The following is a 25,265-nucleotide window of genomic DNA, read 5'->3' as shown; positions in this document are numbered from 1 at the left end:
GAATAGCTAACACATCTTTAGCGATTTTAGGGACAATCTTGTATTTAATTATTTTCAATTTCCACCAAAATAATATGTCAAAAAACTCATTATGACATCTTCCAAATGAATATTTATGTAATTCACCAAATCATTTAATAGTACATCTAGAAATTAAGTTAAATTATAAATAATTAATTGAGCGACATGATCGGGAAATTAGATGCAAATAAACAAAAAATTTTGTCCACGAAAAATTTAAGAACGCCTAACACAAATTGGAACAAAAAAACACAGGTAACAATAAAAATATAATAAACAATTATAAAAAATTGAATATTTGAATAAAATGATTGAAAATTTAGTGAAAATTTAAGAAAATATTAGTATAAGGAAAATAATTGTGTGAGTTCAGTAGCAACTGTTCAACATTTCACCCGATTTGAGGATTTTGCGTTCATAGTTGTGATGACTGATAAGTATTTGATGATAATATAATTAATTAATTAATTTTGATGGACAATTGTCTATTTAGGTATTGAATTTAATTGGGTTATCCTAATATGAATGTATTTTTTTAACTGAGATGGGTTTTGCTCTAATTGGGTTGGATAGAATTTAAATTAATTTATTTTCAAAATTTTTTGTAAACGATTTGACAATTTAAAATCATTTGCAAAGATTGAAACCTAAACCAAACCAAACGTTGACGGATCCACGTGGATCCAAATCAATGATTTCAAAAAAGCGACTTCATTTCGATTTTGCAGTTTGATAATTTCATTATTCAACCCTAGTTCTTAGTACTTTTTGTCACTCAATGTACGTCAAAGGAGGACAAATATAAAACACTTTATGTTTGATCAAGAAAATCAGTCAAGATTAAATAAGCTTAAATAAAAATTTAATAACATTTCAAAATTATATTCGGTATGCTTAATCGAATTGAGTAAAAATTTAACCTTTTTTTCTCACTTTAAAATCGTCCTTGTTGACTTATGCTTGCAAGTATTCTCATCTCCCTATTTCCTTCATTCAATTCTGTCAAAAATATTATCACTGGAACCAAAATTGCTTTGACACAAATTTACAGGCCTTTCACTGTATAGTACAAAATCTAACATGCCCTTGTAATTTTGTTGGAATAATTCCACATATGGGTTTCACATTCGATTGCAAAATTTACGGGTTGAATGTATGGCTCACAATAAAATTATAATTAGGCCAATTATGTTAAGTGATCAATTTGGGCCGTTTTACACCTTACGGGCTTTATTTGATATATGTGGTATTTTTGAGTATGTGGGCCAAAATTACGTGTAAACCCTAATTAGAGTTTAAATCGATAATGGGACGACTAAATAAATTTCTATATAAAGGTTAGATCCCCTCTTCTCTCCATATGATTTTATTAGCTTGCACCATTGATGGCCAACACTTTTGTGAAGAGCAAGGAGAGGAAGATCTGGTTTTTATCATTCATGTCAACGTTGGCTTCCACAGGTATGAATTCGATTTATTAATTTATTACTTTGTAATTTTTGATTCTTAGCATGATTGAAATTAAATATTAACAATTGATATTAAAGTCTGATGCTAAGATCAGAATCCTTATAGAAATATTTATAATTTAACTTTTGACGTCCACGTTGAAAAATCCACAACGCATTATTTGTGTCAATGAATTAACTTTGTCTCCCGTTTATTGAGCAAATAATCGAAAGCAGTTTTGCAACCACTTTCTCTCTCTCCCACCCTCTTGCGTCTGAGAAAGGAAAGAGAAATCCACAATTTTCTAACTTTCTTCAAAGTCTCTGTATGTATATGCATGTCTATATATATATTTTCCTTTTTGATTCAAATTTTGTTATTTTCAAGAAGCCAAGAATATGGGTCTTTGCTTCCACTGTTGGATCTTGATTGCCCAGATTTTAGAAAGAATTCATATTGTTTTACCCATGTGAAGGACATAATTTTCATGGAATTTGCTTGTGAAACCCATAATCAACCATGCCATGTGAAACCTATAATTTTTTGTTTTGAAAAAACCCATAATCTGTCATCGTCGAAAAAAAAAATTAAAATAAAATAAAATAAATAAAGGGGCTATTCAATGGTGTCCAGTGTCATTGCATATACATACAATGGTTATACATATACGTGTATGTATATATGTATGGGTGTGTTAAATTCTCTCTCATTAAGTAGACCTTGTTTTCCTTTTTTTTGGATGATTTTGTATCGTAAGCGGGGTGATATAGTCGATGAATTGAGATTTTATATTGCTTTAGGAGAAAATATTTTGTTTTCTTGTATAAATATTGAATTTCATTGGATTTGAGGCTTGTTTCGGTGGCTATGGCAAATTTGGTGACGGGGGCCTCTCTTGCAAATTATAAGTTTTAAGGCCCCTGTCTGCAATTAAGAGATTGGTGTGTATTGCAATTATTAAAAAGGGGGCCTGCTTGAAATTTTAAATATTGAAAGGACCTTATTTTAATTTGCACTTAGGGTTAAAATATAATTTTCAAAGGAGTATTAAATTTATACTTGGAAAGCTTTGATCCTAAAATTTTAATTTTGACCCAATTAAAATTTTATTTTTGACCCGATTAAAATTATATTAAAATTAAATGACGACTTTTATATTCTCGTCAAAATGTTTATGTGTTTACATATCGTTATTATTTGTGCACTTAAATTTTATTTTTTATATATATTGAAATTTCGTTGTTAGTTTCGTCTCTCAATTACATAGAAATTTTCTCCTTTTATCGATTGACGATTATGATTTGTTGCATAATTATTGTTCTGTGATTGAATTTTTCATAGGCTTGAGGACGATTCTTGTTTTCCCATTGAGAGAGAAATATTTTGAAATAAATATGGGTGGTAGCTACCAAAGTGGCACACTCATTATTATTTATTCGATTTTCTCTTCAATAAAAAAAATACATATATTTTTGTCCAACAATTTTTTATTTATTGCATATAATATCTTGCCCAAATGTGTTATTATATGTGACATTTTTGGAAAATGACATAAGACAGTTAACGAGCTTATTTTCGTCTAGAAATTTCCTTCTGCCCAAAGGTATTGGAATTTCGAAAATCAATGTGATTTTGTTAACTAGCTATATGATGTGTTTTAAGAGTACTTTATAGCATGTTGTATTGTCAGCCCAAAGACGACTTTACAATGATGCACCTAAACTCTTACCGTAATAAGATTCATATGGATTTGACCTTAATTATGGATTATCTAATTAATAACTCATGTTAATTAGATCGACATTTTATCATCCATTGACCGCGTGCATTATGTTTGGATGATATTGAGTATGACTTTTATGTTTCCACATTTTATAATGCCTCATATCTTTTGAGTTAATTTTCTGCTATTGAAACTTTAACTGAGAATAATTATGTGAGATGGAAACAAGACGTAGAAATAACACTTGGCCTTTAGGGCTTCGATTTTACAATGAAAAAGCTGCTTTTGAAACCCACATATTAGAGCACTCTTTGATATGTGGCCAAGTATGATAAATGGGGAAGGGCCAACAAATTTTGTTTAAAAATTATTAAGCGCTCCATATCTAATTCCATTATGGATGCTATCCTCGATAATGAAAATGCCAAAAGTTTTATGGATTTCATAAGAGAGAAATTTATTAAGTCTATAAAGTAGAAACTGGGGATCTGATGGATAAACTGATGAATATGAGATGTGGTTGTACAAGTAGTGTTATAGGCCACGTTATAAATATATCATCTGAGCTAAAGACTCTTAAAATTCCCTCGGCCTTAGTTTGTTTTAAGCCTTCTTTTGTAGATGTGCATTTGAATTCCTGATGTTTAGACTCTGGAGCTAGTATTCACATTGTGAATTTCTTGCTGGGGTTCACAAGCAAACGGAGGCCAAGTGAGAATGAACTGAGGTTGAGCGTTGCAAATGAAGTTCAAATGAAGGTTGAGTTTATGTGAGTAGTGAAGTTGACTTTAGAGTCTGATTTTTATCTTGTTTTGGAAAATACAGTTTTTGTACCGCGAATGAGACGGAATTTAATTTCTATATCGAAACTAGATGCTTGTAGTTTTTCTTTTAGCTTGGTAATGGAAATGTTGAGTTATTTTAGGGTTCTCATTTGATTGGGAATGGACTTTTATGTGATGGTTTATATAAATTATCTTCGGCTCATTTTGGTAAAGTCTCTTGTGTTACCAATGTATCAAAGAAAATGGCTCTAATTCGTGAATCATCATCTACGTTGTGGCTTAAATGGTTGGGTCACATTTCAAGGGATAGAATAGAAAGATTGGTAAGAAGTTAGATACTTTCCCCTCTAGACTTTTCTGACTTTGACACTTGTGAGGATTGTGTAAGAGGAAAATTAACAAAGTCTATAAGGAAAGGTTCAACTCGAAGTAATGGTATTTTGGACTTTATACACACTGATATTAGTGGACTTTTGCCTTCCACTATATGTGGGAACAAATATTTCATAACTTTTATTAATGATTTCTCACGATATGGATATATTTACTTGATTAACGATAAATCACATGCTCTTGAGAAATTTAAAATTTTCAAACAAGAAGTAGAGAAATAATGTAGAAAAGGTATTAAGGTTGTAAGATCTGACTGTGGTGGTGATTACGATGGCAAATATGATGAGTCTGGTCAAAACATGGGTGATTTTGCAATTTTTTTTCAAGAGTGTTGAATAATATCCCAATACACCATGCTGGGACACTTGAGCAGAATGGTGTTTTTGAAAGACTTAATCGGGCTCTAAAAGATATGGTCAAGAATATGATGAGAAGAACCAATTTGTCAGAATATCTATGGCGTAAAGCTTTGAACAGGGTTCCAAATAAAGCTGTTACAAAGACGCTTTTTGAATTATGGATAGGACGTAAGCCAAGTTTGGCTCATTTCAAATTTTGGGATGTCTAACTGATGTTAGGATTTATAATCCATTTGAAAAGGAAATTAGACTCAAAATCCACTCTTACTTACTATATTGGGTATACAAACAAATCAAAGGAATATAAGTTCTACTGTCCAAATCATAGTACTAGAATTGTGGAGTCCATTACTGCTAAATTTCTGTAGAATGATTTTGGAGATAGTGGGAGTTCCACATTGAGAGAAATTCTTGTTGAATCAAAAATCAAGTTGTTCTAGTTCTTGTGAAACAGGCAAAAGTTGGTTCTCAACCCATTGGAGTTGTTAATGAAGAACCAAGAAACCAATGGGAACTTCCAATTCCTCCAACAACAATTGGGTCAATTTCTGAGCCATAAGTTAGGAAATCGCAAGGGAAAGGAAATCTGTATTGCCCAATGATTATATTACATACTTATTGGAGAGTGATTTTAATATTAGGCATAATGTTGATCCTATAACCTATAATCAAGCATTGATGAGTCATGAGGCAGATAAATAGATAAATGCTATCGAAGACGAAATGAATTCTATGGAAAAGAATAAAGTTTGAGATCTTGTTGAACTTCCTTCAGTCGCTAAAGTTATAGATAACAAGTGGATTTTCAAAAGTAAATTAGATTCAAAAGGAAATGTTGAACGAAAGAAAGCAAGATTGGTTGCAAAAGGTTTCACTCAATGAGAGGACATTGATTATGTTGAAACTTTCTCCCTTGTTTCATCGAAAGATTTCGAATTATCATGGTTCTTGTAGCACACTATAATTTTGGAGTTTCATCAAATGGATGTTAAGATAACTTCTCTGAGTAGAGATCTTTCTGAAAATATTTACATGAGACAACCTGAAGGTTTCGTTGTAAAAGAAAAGGAAAACTTGGTATGTAAATTAAACAAATCCTTATATGGCATCAAGCGAGCATCTCGATAGTGGTATTTGAAGTTTCACGAGGTTGTGACGTCTCTTGGTTTTGTTGAAAATACTGTTGATCAATGCATTTACCTCAAAATCAGTGTGGGAGAAATTTTAGTTTTCTTGTCCTATATGTTGATGATATTTTACTTACTAGCAGTAACTTGGGGTTTCTTCATGAGACAAAGAAAATGTTGTCTGCTAAATTTGAAATGAAAAATTTTGGAGAAGCTTCCTATGTAATTGGCATTGAAATACATCGTGATAGAAATCGTGGCTTACTGGGACTTTCTCAAAAAGCTTATATACGACGTATTCTAGAAATGTTTAATATGCAAAACTGTGCACCTGATGATATACCTCTCATAAAAGGAGATAAGTTTAACATAACTCAATATCTAAGGAACGAGCTAGAAAGGGAATCTATGAAGATGATTCCATATGCTAGTGCTGTGGGGAGCTTAATATATGCTCAAATTTGTACTAGATCGGATATAGTCTATGCAGTCAGTGTCCTTAGCAGATTTCAGTCTAATCCAGGACAAGAGCATTGGAAAGCAGCTAAGAAAGTTATGGGACATTTAAAGAAAATTGAAAGCTATATATTTACATTCCAGCGTTCAAATTATCTTGAAGTGGTAGGATATTCAGATTCTGATTTTGCTGGATGTCAAGATTATTTGAAATCGACCTCAGGTTATATTTTTACTTTAGCTTGTGGTGCTATTTCTTGGAAAAGTGCTAAACAGACTTTAGTGGCATCTTTTACTATGCAAGCTGAATTTGTGGCATGTTATGGGGCTACAGTCCAAGCCATTTGGTTAAGAAATTTCATCTCTGATTTAAAAGTTGTTGATTCCATCTCAAGATCGATCATCATCTACTGTGATAACAGTGCTACAGTATTCTTTTCAAGGAATAATAAAAGTTCTGGTGGGTCAAAGTATATTGAAATAAAATATTTGATGGTAAGAGACAGAGTCAAAGAAGGGCAAACGAAAATAGAACATATCAATACAGAGACAATGATTGCAGATCGCTTGACTAAGGGACTCGCCCTAAAAATCTTTAAGACACATGTAACTAATATGGGCATTGTGGAAACATTTGATGTTTTTGGTTAGTGAGAGTTATTTATGTAAGAGAACTACGTTTTGGGCTTGATTCCTTCACGGGATGCATAGACAACCCATATATTTTCGAGTACAACCTATTCTGATAATAAAATATTTTTTCCCTATCCATAAACTATTTTAAGCATGCATTTGACTTATATCTTTTTATTATGATATTATTGTAATATCGAGATTTGACAGATAAAAACATAAGATGAGTCTCTTTTAGAGACATGTTGCTTCATTTTGACCTGAAGCATTATGAGGACCGATATGAATTATCATAGTTTTTTATCACATTTGATGCTAAGTTCATACCTCATACTACCACATTGGTTGGAAGATGGAGATCCATGTTGATAAGGATGTTGGCATTTGTAACTGTGGAATGGTCTTACATCGCTTAATTGATGTAATGACTTCTATGTTCGGTGTTAATATTCTTGTTGGACCGGATCATGTTAAGTAAGGTGTCATCATTGGAGCTATACTTTTGTAGCCACCTATGTAGTCTAACCCGAGTGTGAAAATTTTTGATATAGCGATCAAATGTTTGCCCAAGTAGAAGAATGTTGGAATAATTCCACATGTGAGCTTCACATTCGATTGTAAATTTTACGGGTTGGATGTATGGCTCACAATGAAATTATGATTAAACCAATTATGTTAAGTGATCAATTTGGACCGTTTTACACCTTACGGGGCTTTATTTGATATAATGTTGTATTTTTGAGTGTGGGCCAGAATTATGTGCAAACCCTAATTAGGGTTTAAGTCGATAGTGAGACGACTAAATAAATTTCTATATAAAGGCTAATTCTCCTCTCCTCTCCATATGATTTTATTGACTTGCTCCATTGATGGCCAACACTTTTGTGAGGAGCAAGGAGAGGAAGATCTGGCTGCTACTATTCATATCAACGTTGGCTTCCATAGGTATGAATTCGATTTATTAATTTATTACTTTGTGATTCTCGATTCTTAGCATGATTGAAATTAAATATTAACAAATTTCTCTTGGCAAATTCACTCATGGAATTTTTAAAAGCAAGAACCGCACGCACATAAGAAGAATTGTAGATTTCATAAAGATCCCTTATTTCTAGGTCTTTTTCAACTGCATTTTTTTTAGTATGAAAGTCAGTGTATCCTTTGAGTTTTTAAGCGATCAATTTAAAGCTATTTGAGTCAGATCAACTGCATTTATTACACGAGAACGAAGGTTTTTGTTGAAAATATCAGTACAAAGTTCATAATCCGATGTTTGGTGGCAAATATTGTCAACTAGTGACCGAGTATGATCATCATTCAAGGATGGTTGAAAAAAGGAGAAGATTATGAAAAATGAAGAAAAGATCAAGAGCCAACTAGTGCAATTAGTGTATTGTATTGTAACAAGGTTTAGCCGTCATGAGTATTTAAACAAATAAAAGGCACCGTTTTTAGTAGAGAGAGTGTTAATCGAAAAAGATTATATGCCAAGATTGACATGATATTAGTGACCTGATTACCAAGATTCGTAATTGCTATAAATTTTTAGCTTTTAATTTCATGATATTTGGGGTTGATGTCTTTACTTTGAGATTGCCTAGTGATAGCGACGAAGCGGGTTTGGGCCCCACGCCCCACCCCAGCTTAAACGGGGTGGGGTAACTTTTTGCCCCATTATTTATCCCGTTTAATTTTTTAATTTATTATTATTATTTTTTTTTTTACATTTTGAAAATTTTGGATTATGTTATTATTAGAGAATAAAATACAAATTCAAAATGATTTTTTAATGGATAAATTGTCTAGAAATAAAATTATTTTTATTATTTATTTATTTTTTCTTTATGGGGGAGGGCATCCTCGCCCTGCGACAGGGCGCTCCGCCTTGTCAACCCGTTCAAGGTGAATTTTTTTTGCCCCATTCGGAGTGGGGCGAGGTAAGTTGTCATCCCTAAGATTGCCACAAATTGTCAGATAGTATGAATCTTTATTCTTTATATCGTCAGAGATTGAGAAATTTTTCTTTTTGATTGTTGTAACTAATAAGCCATTGTTTGATTTCCTTTAAAACATTTTTCTCTTATTTATTTTTAACCTTACATTATTCAATAAAATAATATTACACGTAAATTAATTTTTTTTTCTCAATCGTCAGAGATTGAGAAACTTTTCTTTTTGATTGTTGTAACTAATAAGCCATTGTTTGATTTCCTTTAAAATTTTAGTACATTTTTCTCTTATTTATTTTTAATCACATATTATTCAATAAAATAATATTACACGTAAATTAATATTTTTCTTTTTTTTTTAACCACACAATCTCCCAAAAGCTACTATTCCAAAATGAATTTTATCCAAATTTTTCATTATAATGATTGTCAAACATGGGCTAAATGTGTTTTATACCATTATTTTGACTCTTGATACTGAATTTTGGCAAAGTTTTGGTGCTTTTAATATGTTACTAATTTTCTACCCGTTCAATACACAGGTTGCAGTATTTTGGGAGTGTTGTTAGTGCGTTCAATGTTATACGAATTTAGCAATTGAACAAGAAATTGATAAGTTATAACCCTGAGGGGTAGTTCAGTGGTCAGACCTTGAATTTGCTCCACAATGGTCATCAATTCGAATCTCCTTAGGACCATTGAGGTTAGTACCCGGTTATAAACTTTAGGGCTCCATGAAATTAGTCGAGGTGCGCGTAAGTTAGCCTGTACACCCACGATCATCCAAAATTTTTTTTTTGATAAGTTTTGAAGAAAATAAAGTTGGGTAATGTCGAGAACTAATTTGTAGTCAGTTCATGTTTTAAATTTTGCAGTTTGTATGGTTGGTAAATGCAATGAAATAAAGCTGTGAATAAAACATTTTTTTGTACATTACAATAGATAATAATATGAATATAACTTTATTGTGCTTACTTCATTTATCTATTGGAAAGTGTGTAGACTTGGAAGCTTGAGAAAGTGCAAAATTTAATAGATTGCAGAAGTGTTCTTTCACAAAAGTACAAAAGTTCATATATACTAACAATAAATGTACAAGAAGGATATAGTGACAATCACAATGTTCATATTGAAAAGGACAAAAAGAGAGAGAGAGAGAACAAAGCAACCTCTCAATCCTTTAATCTAGCTGGGAATCCTCATTAAGGATTATACATAGGTAGCTGAAGTTGCTTTTCATTACATGACTGCCAACTTCTACAAAAGTAATGTAGATGATTTTTATACTTTTTTTTAAGGCTAGGAACATTGGTATGTCGTTGGTTTCATAGGCTTTATGACCCTTCTTTTTTTAGTTCGAGTCTGTTTTAAAAATTTCATCTGATGTTTGGAAGAGAGACCTTTTTGCATATGCTGCAATTATTTCTTTGGTGCTCATGAAGACTTCAATGGTCGAGTTGTTCATCTTCTCTTTGCCTTTTGTGTCTTTCTTGTTTGAACTTTCCTTCAGTTTAGCTGGGTTGCTCACATCAATTATGGTGTTCAAAGGATTAGTTTCAATCATCGTAGTTAAAGGCTCGCTGTCAATGATTACCACTAAATGGTTGAACGTAAAGATGATTTTGAAGTGATATTCAAGAGGGAGAACTTGGGAATTGAGAAATCACAAACAAACACGAACAAAAAATGAACTTGAAAAACATACACAATGGGAGGCAAGAGACGAAGGTACTTGAGGTTAGTAGAGTCAACTTTCTATAAGAAAAGGGTGGGGGGGGGGGGGTGTTTAAAAAGAAATATTTTATAAAAAAAAAGGGGGGGGGGGGGAGAGGTGTTTCAAATCTGTTCCAATGACGATAAATGTCAAACCAGTGCTCCATTACCCGTGGCATGTCCATGCAACAGCAACACTACATTTCCAATGATTTTTCAACTTTATGTACACATTACTGTCATTTACTTCTCGTTTACATTGCTAAGGAGGTGAAAAAGACGTAAAAATTTGATGCCTTTCTTCTCTTCGTCACCAAAATTTTCTTCCCAATTACTTAGGGTGATTCATTTAAAATGCTTGGTCAAACTAAACATTTGTTCAAAAAGACCAAGAACTAAGACTTTTAGTTGAAATGCCTAAAGTTATTAAATATGGAAAATAGAATTTGTAAAAGACTAAAATATCCTTGTATGTGAAATGATGATATTGCCCTTATTTTCATTTCAATTTCCTTTCAACCCTAATCTCCTTCTCTCCCTCCTCTAAGAACGACTCAACCACTGTAGATGCCTCCATGCTGATTTTCTTATCATCATCTTCTTCTCTACTTAATGAAATCACAAAATCTTCATTCTCATTCCCTTGAACATTCATTTGGTTGAAGTGAATAATAAAGTCTTGCTATTTTTTTATTGGGCATTTGGAGAAGAAGAGATGGTATGGTAAATTTTCGATATTTCAGCCACTTTCTTTCTCCATTGTTTTGAATCATCCGTTCATGTTATTGTATATGTGTTTGTGGTGTTCATTTTTCAATAATGATTTTGAATTTATTTTATGATTTGATTGGATCTTTAAATGGATTACTTCCCAATCTTATTCTCATTACCCCTTATTTGTATTCCTTAGTATTAATTGAAGTGAAATGTAAAGTGGTGAAGGATGATTGGCTTTTTTCACATTGTTTTCATGTGAAGCGTGTATTTGATTTTTTCAGTACAGAATGACATTCATATCGTTTTATAAAATTGTGAACGACCTAGATATCGTTTTCTGAAATCCATGACAACGTACATATCATTATCAATACTGTATGATGTTTGAAATTTGAAGAAATTTATATGTTGAGTTACAGGTTATGGACACCACGGACATGGTGTGGATATCGGTTTGTTATCCAATTGAATATGAGCAGACACTTGAAGGTGGATGGAAATGAAAGTATTCTGGAAATGGCAAAGGGAAAACAATACATATTCTTGTTGCAAAAACAATTTCTTACATGGAACTATATGATAAAGTTAAGGAGGCATTGAATATCGATATGAGTCTATACAAAATGGAGATTTCAGCTCTTGTCCCGATAATGTCTAAAGCTCCAATTGCACCAATCATAATTGATTGTGACAACAACGTAAAGTGGTTTATATCTGCCTGTACAGAAACTTTTCTTTTTGTAAGTATTTTAAATAAAGTTGTTGAGAATCAGGAAGATTTTGGTGATGAAGGATGTTTATTAGTAATAGATGGTGGTGAACAAATTGGAAATATGAACAACGAGGAGGAACAAGATCGACCAGACAACGATGGTAATGATGACAATGGTGATGGAATATTTATAGATTGTAATGATTTTGACGTAAGTGAAGATAGTCCCCGAAGGGTAGATGACGAAGTTAATTCTCCTGTGGCAGATGACAATAATTTTGAGTTACGCACGCATGAACCTTGCAGTAGGGATATAGTGAATGGTAATGATGTTGAAAGTACTCAGATTGTATCTGAAAGTGTAAGTTCGCTCTGTTACGAGACATTAGTAAAAATTTCGGAACGATTAGATGTGCGAGTCAACCAGTTGTTTCCATTGAAATATGACCTAATATCAAAATTACAGTTGCTAGCTGTGAAGTGCTAGTTTGAGTACAAAGTTAAGAAGTCAAATAAGAGCACTTATACAATTGTTTGTATTGATGAAAATTGCAAGTGGCGCTTACGGGCAACCAAGATCGTAGGAAGTCCCATTTTCGAAGTTCAAAAGTACAATGGTCATCATTCTTGTTCCATGAGTGTTCGTCACAGAGATCATAGGCATGTTTCATATATGATTATTGGAAACCACATCGCTCCTAAGTATGAAGATGTCAACCGAGTTTACAGACCAAGGGACATTATTAATGACACTCGCCGAGAGTTCGGCATAACCGTAAGCTATACTAAAGCGTACATGGCTAAAAATTTTGCTTGTGGACTAATTCGTGGGAAACCCCGTGAGAGTTATGCAAAATTGCCAGTGTATTGTCATGTTTTGGAGATGCAAAATCCTGGTACACTGACATTCATTCATACTAATGATGATCGGCGCTTCAAGTACTTTTTTATGGCATTGGGACCAAGTATAAATGGGTTCGTAAACTCAATGCGAAAGGTAATTTCGGTAGACAGTGCATTCTTGACATCGAGAATGAAAGGTACTCTACTCATAGCAACTTCTCAGGATGCAAATTTTCAAATATTTCCACTCGCATGGGGAGTAGTTGATTCGGAGAATGATGAATCCTGGACTTGGTTCTTTCAGAAGTTAAGGTTAATAACAGGTGATACGGATGATCTTGTGATTATATCTGACCATGCAAAGTGCATTAAAAATGGAGTTAGAAATGTGTTTCGATTTGCTCATCATGGTAATTATACATATCACTTGCAAAAGAACTTGAAAACAAAATTTCCACGGTGTGATGTTGCAACTTCGTTTAGGGCAGCGTTAGAAGCTTATACTGTAACCGAATTTGAGTCTTACATGACAGCTCTATGCAGTGAAAAGGAGGGCATCAAAGAGTACCTATTAGAAGAAGATTTTCAATGTTGGGCTAGAGCGCATTTTACCGGGATACGTTACAATATCAAGACTACAAATAATGCGGAATCTATAAATGGTTTGTTGAAGAGTGCTCAAGAACTTCCCATAGTTGATTTACTAAAATATATTCGTGGGATGCTACAAAGGTGATTTTATGAAAGACATGTTGAAGCAAAAAAATGTGTGACCCAACTCACGCCAGCATTAGAGAAAAAAATGTGCATGACATATAATGAGTCAAATGGATTGGAGGTAAATCAGGTTTCTCCGAACATTTATCAAGTTGGTGACAATTTAGAACACCACTTTGTGGATTTTTACGAAATGACATGTACTTGTAGAAGATTTGATTTGGACAAGTTTCCATGTGCGCATGCAATTGCTGCAGCAAGGTTTAAAGGAGACGAGGGCTATAAATTATGTACCCCCTTTTACACTAGTATTTGTTGGAAGCAAGCTTATTCTAAATTCCTATATCCTTTGCCGAACGAGGTCGAATGGCAAATTCCTAAGAATTTGATAGCCAGAGAAGTATTTCCACCATTGGTACAAAGACAGGGCGGACAACCATCAAAAAAGAAGAAAAGGTCGGCTGGAGAGACGCGTGTGGCTCGTAAGTGCAGCAGGTGCAAGAAAATTGGTCATGTTCGATCCACTTGCACTGGCCAAGCAGCTAGTAGTGAACATTAATGTTGTAACACTATCCTGTTTTGTAACTGTGCGACTTCGTACTTATTATATCAACTGAATGAAATCACTTATTAGATTTTGTACTCATTGTGTTATTGAAATATTTTTGTACCGTTGGAATCAAATTTTAGTATTTCAGGTATTCATGTTCCTATTTTATTACAGGGAATGTAAACTACGTTCATGTCGTTACAGTAGACATAAATGTCGTTCCAGTTCAAAAATTATACATATTAACATAACGAGTTATAAATCGTTTCTGAGACACAAAACGGCATTCATATCGTTTCAATGTTAAATACACACTGCTTCTCTGATTTTTCTTAACGACTTAGAACTCGTTATGAATATAAATAATGACTTAAAAGCCGTTTCAGTTAAAATTTATACTAAAACGATTTATACCTCATTTTCCAGACACAAAACGACATTCATATCGTTTAAATGTTAAATACACATTGCTTCTCTGATTTCGCGTAACGACTTAGAACTCGTTATGAGCATAAATAATGACTTCCAAGTCGTTTCCCTTAAAATTGATAGTAAAACGATTTCTATCTCATTTCTAGGAAACAAAACGACATTCATATCGTTTCAATATTAAATACATTGCTTCTTTGATTTTACGTAACACTTAGAACTCGTTATGAACATAAATAACGAATTAAAAGTCGTTTCAGTTAAAATTGATACTAAAACGATTTCTACCTCGTTTCTGGGATACAAAACGACATTCATATCGTTTCAATGTTAAATACACTGCTTCTCTGATTTTGTGTAACGACTTAGAACTCGTTATGTACATAAATAACGACTTAAAAGTCGTTTCAGTTACAATTGATACTAAAACGATTTCTACCTCGTTTCTGGTAGACAAAATGACATTCATATCATTTCAATGTTAAATATACACTGCCTCTCTGATTTTGAGTAACGACTTAGATATCGTTATAGGCACACATAACGACTTCTAAGTCATGTCAGCTAAAATTGATACTAAAACGATTTCTAACTCGTTTCTAGAACACAAAACGACATTCATATCGTTTCAATATTAAATACACACTGCTTCTCTAATTTTGAAAAATGATTTAGACCTCGTTATGACCAAAACTAACGATTTAGAAGTCGTTTCAGGTAAAATTAGTACTAAAACGATTTCAAACGCATTCCTGAGACACAGAACGACATGAATATCGTTTCAATGTTAAATATACACTACTTCTCTGATTATTGTTTCTTCTCGTTAGAACGACATTGATATTGTTCTAGCATAATTGTTCCTGAAAGTTGATCCATCTCGTTTCTTTACAAATCTGACGAGTTCGAAATCGTTTCAGCTGAAATTATAAGTGCAACGACATCGGTATCGTTTCTTCACAGTTGAAACGACATTAGTATCGTTATGCTTAAAAATGGCTTTTCAACCATCCACGGCCACCGACATATGTCCCACCGTACGCATGACGATAAAAACAGGTCATCAAGTCGGCTCAATCTCACTCAAACGACGCTATGGTAACATTTGTTATTTCATAGTTGTCTTTCACACTTAGATTGTTTCCATAGAAACAGGGTATCTCCGTTGGTTCTTTCGGACCATTCGAGAGCTACCAGCCCACTTGTTACGCTCTTTCGATCGTCATATACATTTCGTAGGTATGTGCAGCAATCGAGGACGGTCGAAACATCGTTTCTAGGTATAACTATATAAATATCATTATGCTCTTGAAGAAACAACTTTGAGGTCGTTTTACATGTTATATAAATTGAAACGCGTTACAAGTCGTAAAATTATACAAGGCACGACATAAATATCATTATGTACCAAGTAGTGAAATAACGTAACGTTGTCCATCTTTTTTTTTACAAATCTGACGAGTTCGAAATCATTTCAGCTGAAATTATAAGTGCAACGACATGGCTATCGTTTCTTCACAGTTGAAACGACATTAATATCGTTATGCTTAAAAATGACGTTTCGACCATCCACGGCCACCGACATACGTCCCACCGTACGTATGACGATGAAAACAGGTCATCGAGCCGGCTCAATCTCACTCGAACGACGCTATGATAACGTTTGTTATTTCATAGTTGTCTTTCACACTCAGATTGTTTCCATAGAAATAGGGTATCTCCGTTGGCTCTTTAGGACCATTCGAGAGCTACCAGCCCACTTGATACGCTCTTTTGATCGTCATACACATTTCGGTGGTATATGGAGCGATCAAGGAGGATCTAAACGTAGTTTTTAGGTATAACGACATTAATGTCGTTTCAACTGTGAAGAAACGACTTTGAAGTCGTTTTAGATGTTATATAAATTGAAACGCGTTAGAAGTCATAAAATTATACAAGGAACGACATAAATATCATTATGTACCAAGTAGTGAAATAACGTAACGTTGTCCATCTCGTTTCTTTACAAATCTGACGAGTTCGAAGTCGTTTCACCTGGAATAATAAGTACAATGACATCGGTGTCGTTTTTTCACAGTTGAAACGACATTAATGTCGTTATACCTAACAATGATGTTTCGATCCTCCTTGACCGCTCCACATACCTCCGAAATGTGTATAACGATTGAAAGAGCGTATCAAGTGGGCTGGTAGCTTTCGAATGGTCCGAAAGAGCCAACGGAGATATCCTATTTCTATGGAAACAATCTGAGTGTGAAAGACAACTATGAAATAACAAACGTTTTCGTTCGAGTGAGATTGATCCAGCTCGATTACTTGTTTTCATCGTCATACGTACGGTGGGACGTATGCCGGTAGTCATTTGATGGTCGAAACGCCATTTTTAAGCATAATGATACTAATGTCGTTTCAACTGTGAAGAAAAGATATCGATGTCGTTGCACTTATAATTTCAGCTAAAACGATTTCGAACTCGGCCAGTTTTTAATGAAACGAGATGGATCAACTTTCAGGAACAATTACGCTAGAACAATATCAATGTCGTTCTGAACAAGAAGAAACGATAATCAGAAAAGCAGTGTGTATTTAACATTGATACGATATGAATGTCGTTTTGTGTCTCAGGAACGACTTAGAAATCGTTTTAATATCAATTTTAACTGAAACGACTTTTAAGTTGCTATTTATGTTCATAACGAGTTCTAAGTCGTTACGCAAAATCAGAGAAGCAGTGTATTTAACATTGAAATGATATGAATGTCGTTTCGTATCTCGAAAATGATGTAGAAATCGTTTTAGTATCAATTTTAACTAAAACGACCTTTAAGTCGTTATTTAGGTTCATAACGTGTTCTAAGTCGTTATGCAAAATCAGAGAAGCAGTGTGTATTTAATATTGAGACGATATGAATGTCGTTTTATGTCTCGAAAACAATGTAGGAATCGTTTTAGTTTCAATTTTAACTGAAACGATTAATAAGTCGTTATGTGAGGTTATAACGATTTCTAAGTAGTTAATCAAGATCAGAGAAGCAGTGTGTATTTAACGTTAGAACGATATTCATGTCGTTTTGTGTCTTGGGAATGAAGTCGAAATCGTTTTAGTATTAATTCTAACTGAAACGACTTAGAAGTCGTTATGTGTGGTCATAACGACTTCTAAGTCGTTACGCAAAATCAGAGAAGCAGTGTGTATTTAACATTGCAACGATATGCATGTCTTTTTTATCTCAGGAACGAGTTTTAAATTGTTTAAGTATCAATTTTAACTGAAACGACTTCGGAGTCATTATGTATGGTCATCACGAGTTCTAAGTCGTTATGCAAATAAGAATAGCAGTGTGCATTTTACATTGCAACAATATGACAATGGAAGACAATGGAAAACATGTAGGCTTGAACATGTAAAACTCAACAACCTGACATGGACAATATCTAAATTTTAAAGTTATAGAAGACAATGGAAAATATGTACATTGAAATTATATTCAAACTCCAAAATAGTTGCTACTCCAAAGCCAAAACAACCAAGTGACTACATAATGTTATAAAAATATAAAAAAAATACGAGCAAAGTACAATCTAGGCTCAAAATCCCAAGCCAACAACTCTGCAACCAGTTTCTTTCTCCATACTAGTACGTAATCCGGTCGAATTGTATTTACGTCCATACTTGCGTGCAGAAATTCTATGAATTTAATGGCGAATATTCCACAATCGGATCTACAAAAAAGTTGTAAAATTTTTGTATTAATTTTCAACACTCAAGATAATATGGTACTACTAATTATGAAATTAGTCATTCTTACCCGTTCACTTGTTGGGGAACATCTTTTACGTTCACAAATTTGAAGTTCTTCGTACTATATTTGCTTTCACTGGTGACATGAGATTTTATTATCAACGGAATAAGCACCTTGAGAGGCAAAAGTTAAGCTTCCAACGCTGCACGGCGAATGTGACCCTTCAGACTATCAAACATTAAAATGGCCCGTTCCTCCATGTCGACTTGAACTACAAACCAATGGTCGTGGGTCCAACAAGGAGGATACAAATATTTACAGTCCCTCCAAGGTTTACCGAGCTCCGGAGTAGCCCCTCTCACATAAGTCATTAGACTCTTACTACATTTGAGCTCTTTACTGGGCTGTAATTGACCATATGCATTGACAACAAATTGATAGAAATAAGTGTCCAATATGCAACAGTCTTGCCGAAACAGATTGGGAAATCTAGAAGTCCTTTCTCGTATCTGATATAGGACCTCATTCATAATCTACAAAAATAAACTGATAAATTCAAATTGAATTCTTTTGTGACATTATCGTAAAATCATTAAAGTTGGATTACTTACACTGTCATTAATCCAACTATCCTCTTTCGAAAGATTCATCAAACCTTTTGCTTGAACATCATAGAAGCGCAAAGGTATAATTTGGCTGTGCATACAATAAAATCAACACGAAGTTATATTTAGGTAATACTGTCATTACTTTCACATGTACTTACAACTATATCTAATAATTTACCATGAAGGTGTAGTTTCCATCCATTTGCAAAAATCCTCAACCTTGATGAGATCTACTTCTCGATAAGGATCGTATACATTGATGTCTGATAATTTTCTCCTCTTCGTCGGGTCAGTATACGGAGAACACAGTAAGCGCGCTTTTTTCTTCCGACGATACTGTCATCCTTTCGATGGATCGGATCCCGCCTCATCGATTTCTACAACGTCCCCTATATGTTGCAAATAACAACAATTAGAAGTGGAAAATCTATTTCATTTGGATATAAAGATGTAAAACTTAACTTTGAATTCATTTTTACATACCTAGCGTGGATTCATTTGTATCTACATCATACTTTTCAGGCGTCACAAAATCAGCAATCCCTTTCTCCACATCGGGATGCTCCTCCTCTAATATTATTTCTTTTCCAACACTCTCCTTGATCATTTTTTCATTTTCTTGCTCATCTATATCATTCCCAGATCCAGCTTCCTTTTCCAAGTCCTTCCCTCCTACATTTTTGCCTCTAACCTCATTCTCTAACTTTGGGTCTTCCTCACGCGCTTTTACATTTGTTTCAGCGGCAGGCACATCTCTCACATCATCAAATCCAAGCTCAGTTTCCAACTCCTTCCCTCCTACATATTTTCCTCTAACCTCCTCTAACTTTGAATCCTCTTCAGGCAGATCTACCTTTCTTTCAGCAGCATGCACATCTGTCACATCATCAAACCCAACCTCCTTTTCCAACCCATCCTTCGGTTCATTTTCTGGTACATAAGCTGTGCTACTAGTGGCACCATCAAATGCACTAGTTGCTGGATGGAACCGACCCGCCACAGCCAATTCAACTAACCTCTCAACCTTTTTCTCGATCAAGTCGAGTCGATATAACTGCTTGTAGCCTTCCCTCAAGTTTTTCAATTTCCGTTCTCAATAAATCCTCTATGTTGATCTCAAAACCACGCTGTGGTGGTTGAGCTGCTCTAGGAGACACTTCGTGGTATGCATGCTGTGGCTCGGCATCTTGCTCAGCCTCGTCTCCTTCGGAATGATGTGAAACACTCTCATCTTCTTCCACGATTAGTTTCAACTCTTTCCAATAGGCCTCTTCGAGTTTAGCTTCGGTGGGAATCAATGTGGAATTAACCTCCAACTGCAAATATTAAAAGGTGCAAGTCATTAGTCATTCATGAAGCTAATTCCACAATTTGTTCCCATTAAACTTAATAAAGACAATTTTACCTCCTTCGAATTCAATACGTTCTCAATGGCAGCAGACGTTAACCTCTTCGGCATTACCCAAGTAACCATTCTTGGTATTACATCTGGATATTTCATACCAAACTTCATTCCCAAAGTTAGGATCGCTTCAAATGCCCAAATCTATTGCAAAACAAACATTTATATTATCTCACAACACAAATTTATATATATATATATATAAAAATACGAGTCAAATGTATTATTTGTTCATACCATTATAGCGAGGGGAAAGCCGTGCAATGAACCGAACTTTTCAATTTATCTCCCATCTCACGTTTGAATATACTGATCGTGTATTCAAATGAAAACTTTCCCCATGGATACGTCTCGAACCTATCTAGATCATCCACCAAGTCTAGCCATCATAAATCGATGTATGTATTCTCCTCCGTAGCCCACAGGACGTACGCCAAGATTACGATCAATCCTAACTTATTCTTATCGCTCTTTCTTTTCTTGCAAATTACAAATGCATTGTAAGCATCTCCCTTCGTTATCTTCCCCCCACTATTCTTAAAATACTCTTTCACGATCCGACACTCTTCGCCCAAGGTCTTATCTACGTCGTTATCATCTCCCGCATTTAAGCTCGTAACTAAAATAAATTCTTCCAACCCAAATTTTGCATTTTTCTCTCCTATCTTAAACCAAACTTCTTTTTTGTTGGTCCTTAACTTTCGCAATAATAACTGATGTATAACTTGTGAAGCCAACTTTATGTCCTTCAACCTAAAGAGAGATCCAAAGCAGCTTTCACTAAGCTTGTTTTTGTAATTTGTATCGAGCTTCTCATATACATCTCGCACTATTTGCAATCTGCATCTCGTCGTAATCGTAGCTTCTATTTGAAGAATCTTCTCCATAGCACTGCAAGTTATAAAATATGTACTAATATTAGAACCGATGATAGTAAAGCATGATAAGTGTGTTTTCACACACTTATTTAGCTCACTAACATGACTTAAACATGGACGGGACTTTTAAAAATCCACTTTATTACTTGTTACGAACCGTACACTTGCGGTAGTTTTAAATCGAAAGAATTATTTCGTGAACAAAGCACATAATAACAAATATTAAAACTAGAAATATTAAAACAAGCTACCTAGTTCTTCTAGTTTTTCTTGTAGTAGAAATTTTTTTGAATATGAAATTTAATAGCAAGTATTATCATTGCTAACAACAAAGTATATTTTATTTGATATTCACTTATTAGGCGTTCTTAGCTTATGTGCTTTATAGAACTTATAAGTACAATGTATTATAAATTGTGTATAATGATGAATATATACTTCTTGTTTGAAAGATCAACGTGAGCTCAAGAAAGCTCTTAGAAGAAGAATAGGCAAAAAAAAAAAATGACATTACTTGATATTGCAAATATTTCATCTGATGCAACTTTGTTTGTAGACTTAGTTTCAAATGTATTGACAAATTTAGAGCCTTGACTTTGTATTTATTTAGAATGGGCCTCAACTTAGTGATGTTGCTTCAATAGATTAGTTCAAGTGGAATGACAATCATGAAAATAAAGTTAAAATGATCTACAATTCAATGGTGTAAGAAATTTGAAGAGCGGTGTGCTCAACAATGCAAATCAAAATTTGGATCGAGGAGAGCAGAACGCCAAACATTCAAAGAAACTTTTGTGTACAGATAATACAATTTTCATACAAAGGGGCAAATGAATATGTTCAAGTAAGAGATGTACTAAATTAAAGGTACAAACAAGAGCAATGAGCAGATTACATCTCTTCATCTTATCAGTCTTTAGCATTTAACTAGACATAAGATCTAGTTTAATTTTTCAATCTAGAAGATCTTTGACAATGTCTATAATGGTAGAAAATAGGGTTTGTGGTATGATGCATGACAATCTCTAGTTGGATGCAACCTAGCAGCAAATCTAAGGGTATGGTGCAGTTCAAAACATTCTAACTGAACAAACTAGTCGAACTAATTGCCGGGGATGAACACATTCTTAGGAATATGATCTCCATCACAAGAATTTAGAAAATAGTTTGTCTACTTGAATTTCCACATTATTTTGGTTCGAGATGCAGAGTTCATAGGACACTTTTGGCAACGTCTTAGAATGTATATAATCAGCTCGATTAAAAAAATAAAAAATAAAACCCTATTTTCAGTTGCTAATTAATCACCCAACATCCAACAAAAAATAGTATCAAAACTTCAACAATTCATCATCAAGTCATAAATTAGTATACATATACAAATATATCTGTTTATAGCAGAGAAAAACCTGAGAGGCGAAAAACCTGAGTGGGAGATGGAGAGGCGAAAAATTTGTTGTAGATAATCTTGTAAGAATCTTGAACTTTTGAAGTGGAAGGATAACAGATGGTGAGTTCAAATGTCGAAGATGATGAATTTGAAAGAGAAGAAGGTTTTTAATTTTTGGAGAAGATGAAATTTGGAGCCAAGGGAGGTTTTCACGTGATGAATGGTAAGAAATCCCCAATTCTTTCTTCCTTCATTTTCATTTTAGAAGATAGGGTAAAAGGGTCTTTTGATAGTTTTAAATATTTAAGATTTCTTTTATTTTGTTATTTTCGGTCAAAGGCCTTTTGAACAAATATGTTTTCAGTGGTGGCCATTACAACTCATTTCTCCAATTACATATAACCTTAACTTATCTAAATGAAAACGTGCACCAATTCCCAGAGACATGAAAAAGGCCAAAGAACCCTATACTAAAGCACATCTCCAATTGATATACTCACGATTTGACGTATAAATACAAAAACGTGAACCAAATCACACCCTCATGAAGAAGCGCGACTCCAAATCATAGAAGGATGAAGACAACAGGATGAAGAAATGGTTGTAGTCGTCGATTGAACTTCTCAAGGGTTTTCTTTCGCTTCTATCCAAAGAATACAATAAGAAAAATAGAGAAAGCACGGCTTTGGGAAATTTCACAATTTCACGGCGGTGAAATAATGAATGGAAAGGGGAACTAATTTGCCAAGGTTTTCTGAATTTCACGAAGAAGGGTTAAGGTTTTGCTAAGAAAAATACCAGTTGAACAATTATAACATGGTTTCTTTTAGGATATTTTAGTAAGTAGTTTCAAACCAGTTCCAAATGAGCCAAAGGTGAACACAATGGGCCAATAATGAACAGTAAAACTAGAGCCATTCTTTTAAAGTAGGATTATTGCTTATTTATTTTTTGGAAAAAATTCATAGCTAAGAGATTAAGGATTATTCATTTCAAAATTAAGAATAAAGGTTTCAAATTTAAAAAATCAGATATTTATTAAAATTTATTTATGATTTAATTAATTAATTATATATTTAATTAATTAAATATATTTAGGTCACAGATCCATACAATTTGATTACAAATTAACAAATTAGTTTGTCACATTTTATTTTTCGGTCACAAATCAAAATTTTTATATACTACAAATTATTTTATGATCGCAATTCAAAAATTTTATAGGTCACAAATCAAAAAATTTATAAGTCATAATTTACTCGATCACAAACCACAAATTTTATAAGTCGCGACTCAAACTTTTAGGTAAAAAATTATCAATCACATTATTTATTAGTCATAAATTATCAATCACATACTATTCATTGGTAACAAAATATTCAATTTATTGGTCAAAATCTCAAATAATTTGTCACATGATTTATTATCACAATCAACCAAATTACAAACAACCAAGATATTCCGCCCACCACCACTACCTGTACCTCCAAAACCACCACCTTACTGTTGCCACTACCTGCACGTACTAACAATCACCACAACCACCTTCTCTGTAAATCCATCATCACCATCTTACCACAAACACAACATCATCACCATCTTACCACAACCACAAAAAAATAATAATAATAAAATAAAAAATTCCCCAAACTCGTCACCATCAGCTCCACCACCGTACCACTACAACCATCTGCCATCAACACCACACTAAACAAATGAATAGAAAATAGAGGAGATGACAAAGATATCGCACCAAATAGAGAAACACAAATGCAAATGAAGAAAATAGATTGCACTAAAACTGTGTGCAGCGATGCACGCTCAAGGAATGGTTACTGGCTATACTACACGCAGCAAGGGTCACTGTGTGCAGTACAAATAGTAGAGATCGACTCGTAGTGGTGCTACTGTGAGTGATGCCTCACAGCGATGCGAGTTACTATACTCGTTGCGCACATTCACTAGTGAATGAATGGGTGATTGGTGCCAGAGATGGTGGAAGCTGTTGATCGACACTGGAGATTATGGAAGGGGTTGATCGGCATGGAGATATGGAAGAGAGATGAGGGCAGTGTGAATTTAATTTTTAGGGAGAAGGGAGATTTGCCATTTTTAGGGTTTGGGATTTTGGTGGATATGATTTAGGTAGAGAAAGGATAGGATATTGAGAAATTAAATAATAATATTTTTAGTATTAAAAAGAAAAATTTATGACCTGATTTTTGTATAAGTAATTTTTAAACTTGAATTTTGAAATTAGAAATTAAAAAACATGGATGGGTGTAATTTTCACTTATATTTTTTCCTTATTTGTATAATTGTAAATTGAAACTTTCACACTTAGCGCTTGTTTGAGCCCCATTTTCTCTGAACGCATTTTTTTTCGAAACTCATTTTCAATCATACATTCTCCCAATAAAATAATTTTACATATAAACTCAAATCTTTCCTTACTTTTTAACTACACATTAAAAAATAAAAATAAAAATAAATCACTAACTCCAAAAAATGGGGCTATAATGTTTCATGGAGAAGTGACAAGAAAATGAAGTGTTTTAGCCTGTTGTGAACAAGATTGGAGATGATTGTTCGCGAAATATTTCTTTCGATTTAAATTACCGCAAGTGTACAGGTCGTGACAAGTAATAAAGTGGACTTTAGAAGT

The 25,265-nt window shown here is 33.7% G+C and overlaps 1 protein-coding gene across 1 annotated transcript; it reads left to right on the top strand.

The window, feature by feature from the left end:
* The first annotated feature begins 12,671 nt into the window (after positions 1-12,671).
* LOC111372474 lies at positions 12,672-13,616 on the top strand. Its single transcript, XM_022994832.1, has one exon. The coding sequence runs from the start codon at positions 12,672-12,674 to the stop codon at positions 13,614-13,616; it is 945 nt and encodes a 314-aa protein (XP_022850600.1).
* The last annotated feature ends 11,649 nt before the right edge of the window (positions 13,617-25,265 follow it).

The sequence above is a fragment of the Olea europaea genome, unplaced genomic scaffold (genome assembly GCF_002742605.1).
Source record: "Olea europaea var. sylvestris unplaced genomic scaffold, O_europaea_v1 scaffold1001, whole genome shotgun sequence".
Taxonomy (NCBI): Eukaryota; Viridiplantae; Streptophyta; class Magnoliopsida; order Lamiales; family Oleaceae; genus Olea; species Olea europaea.
Note: the sequence above shows the minus strand (reverse complement) of the source record. Positions and strands in the feature narration are given on the sequence as shown.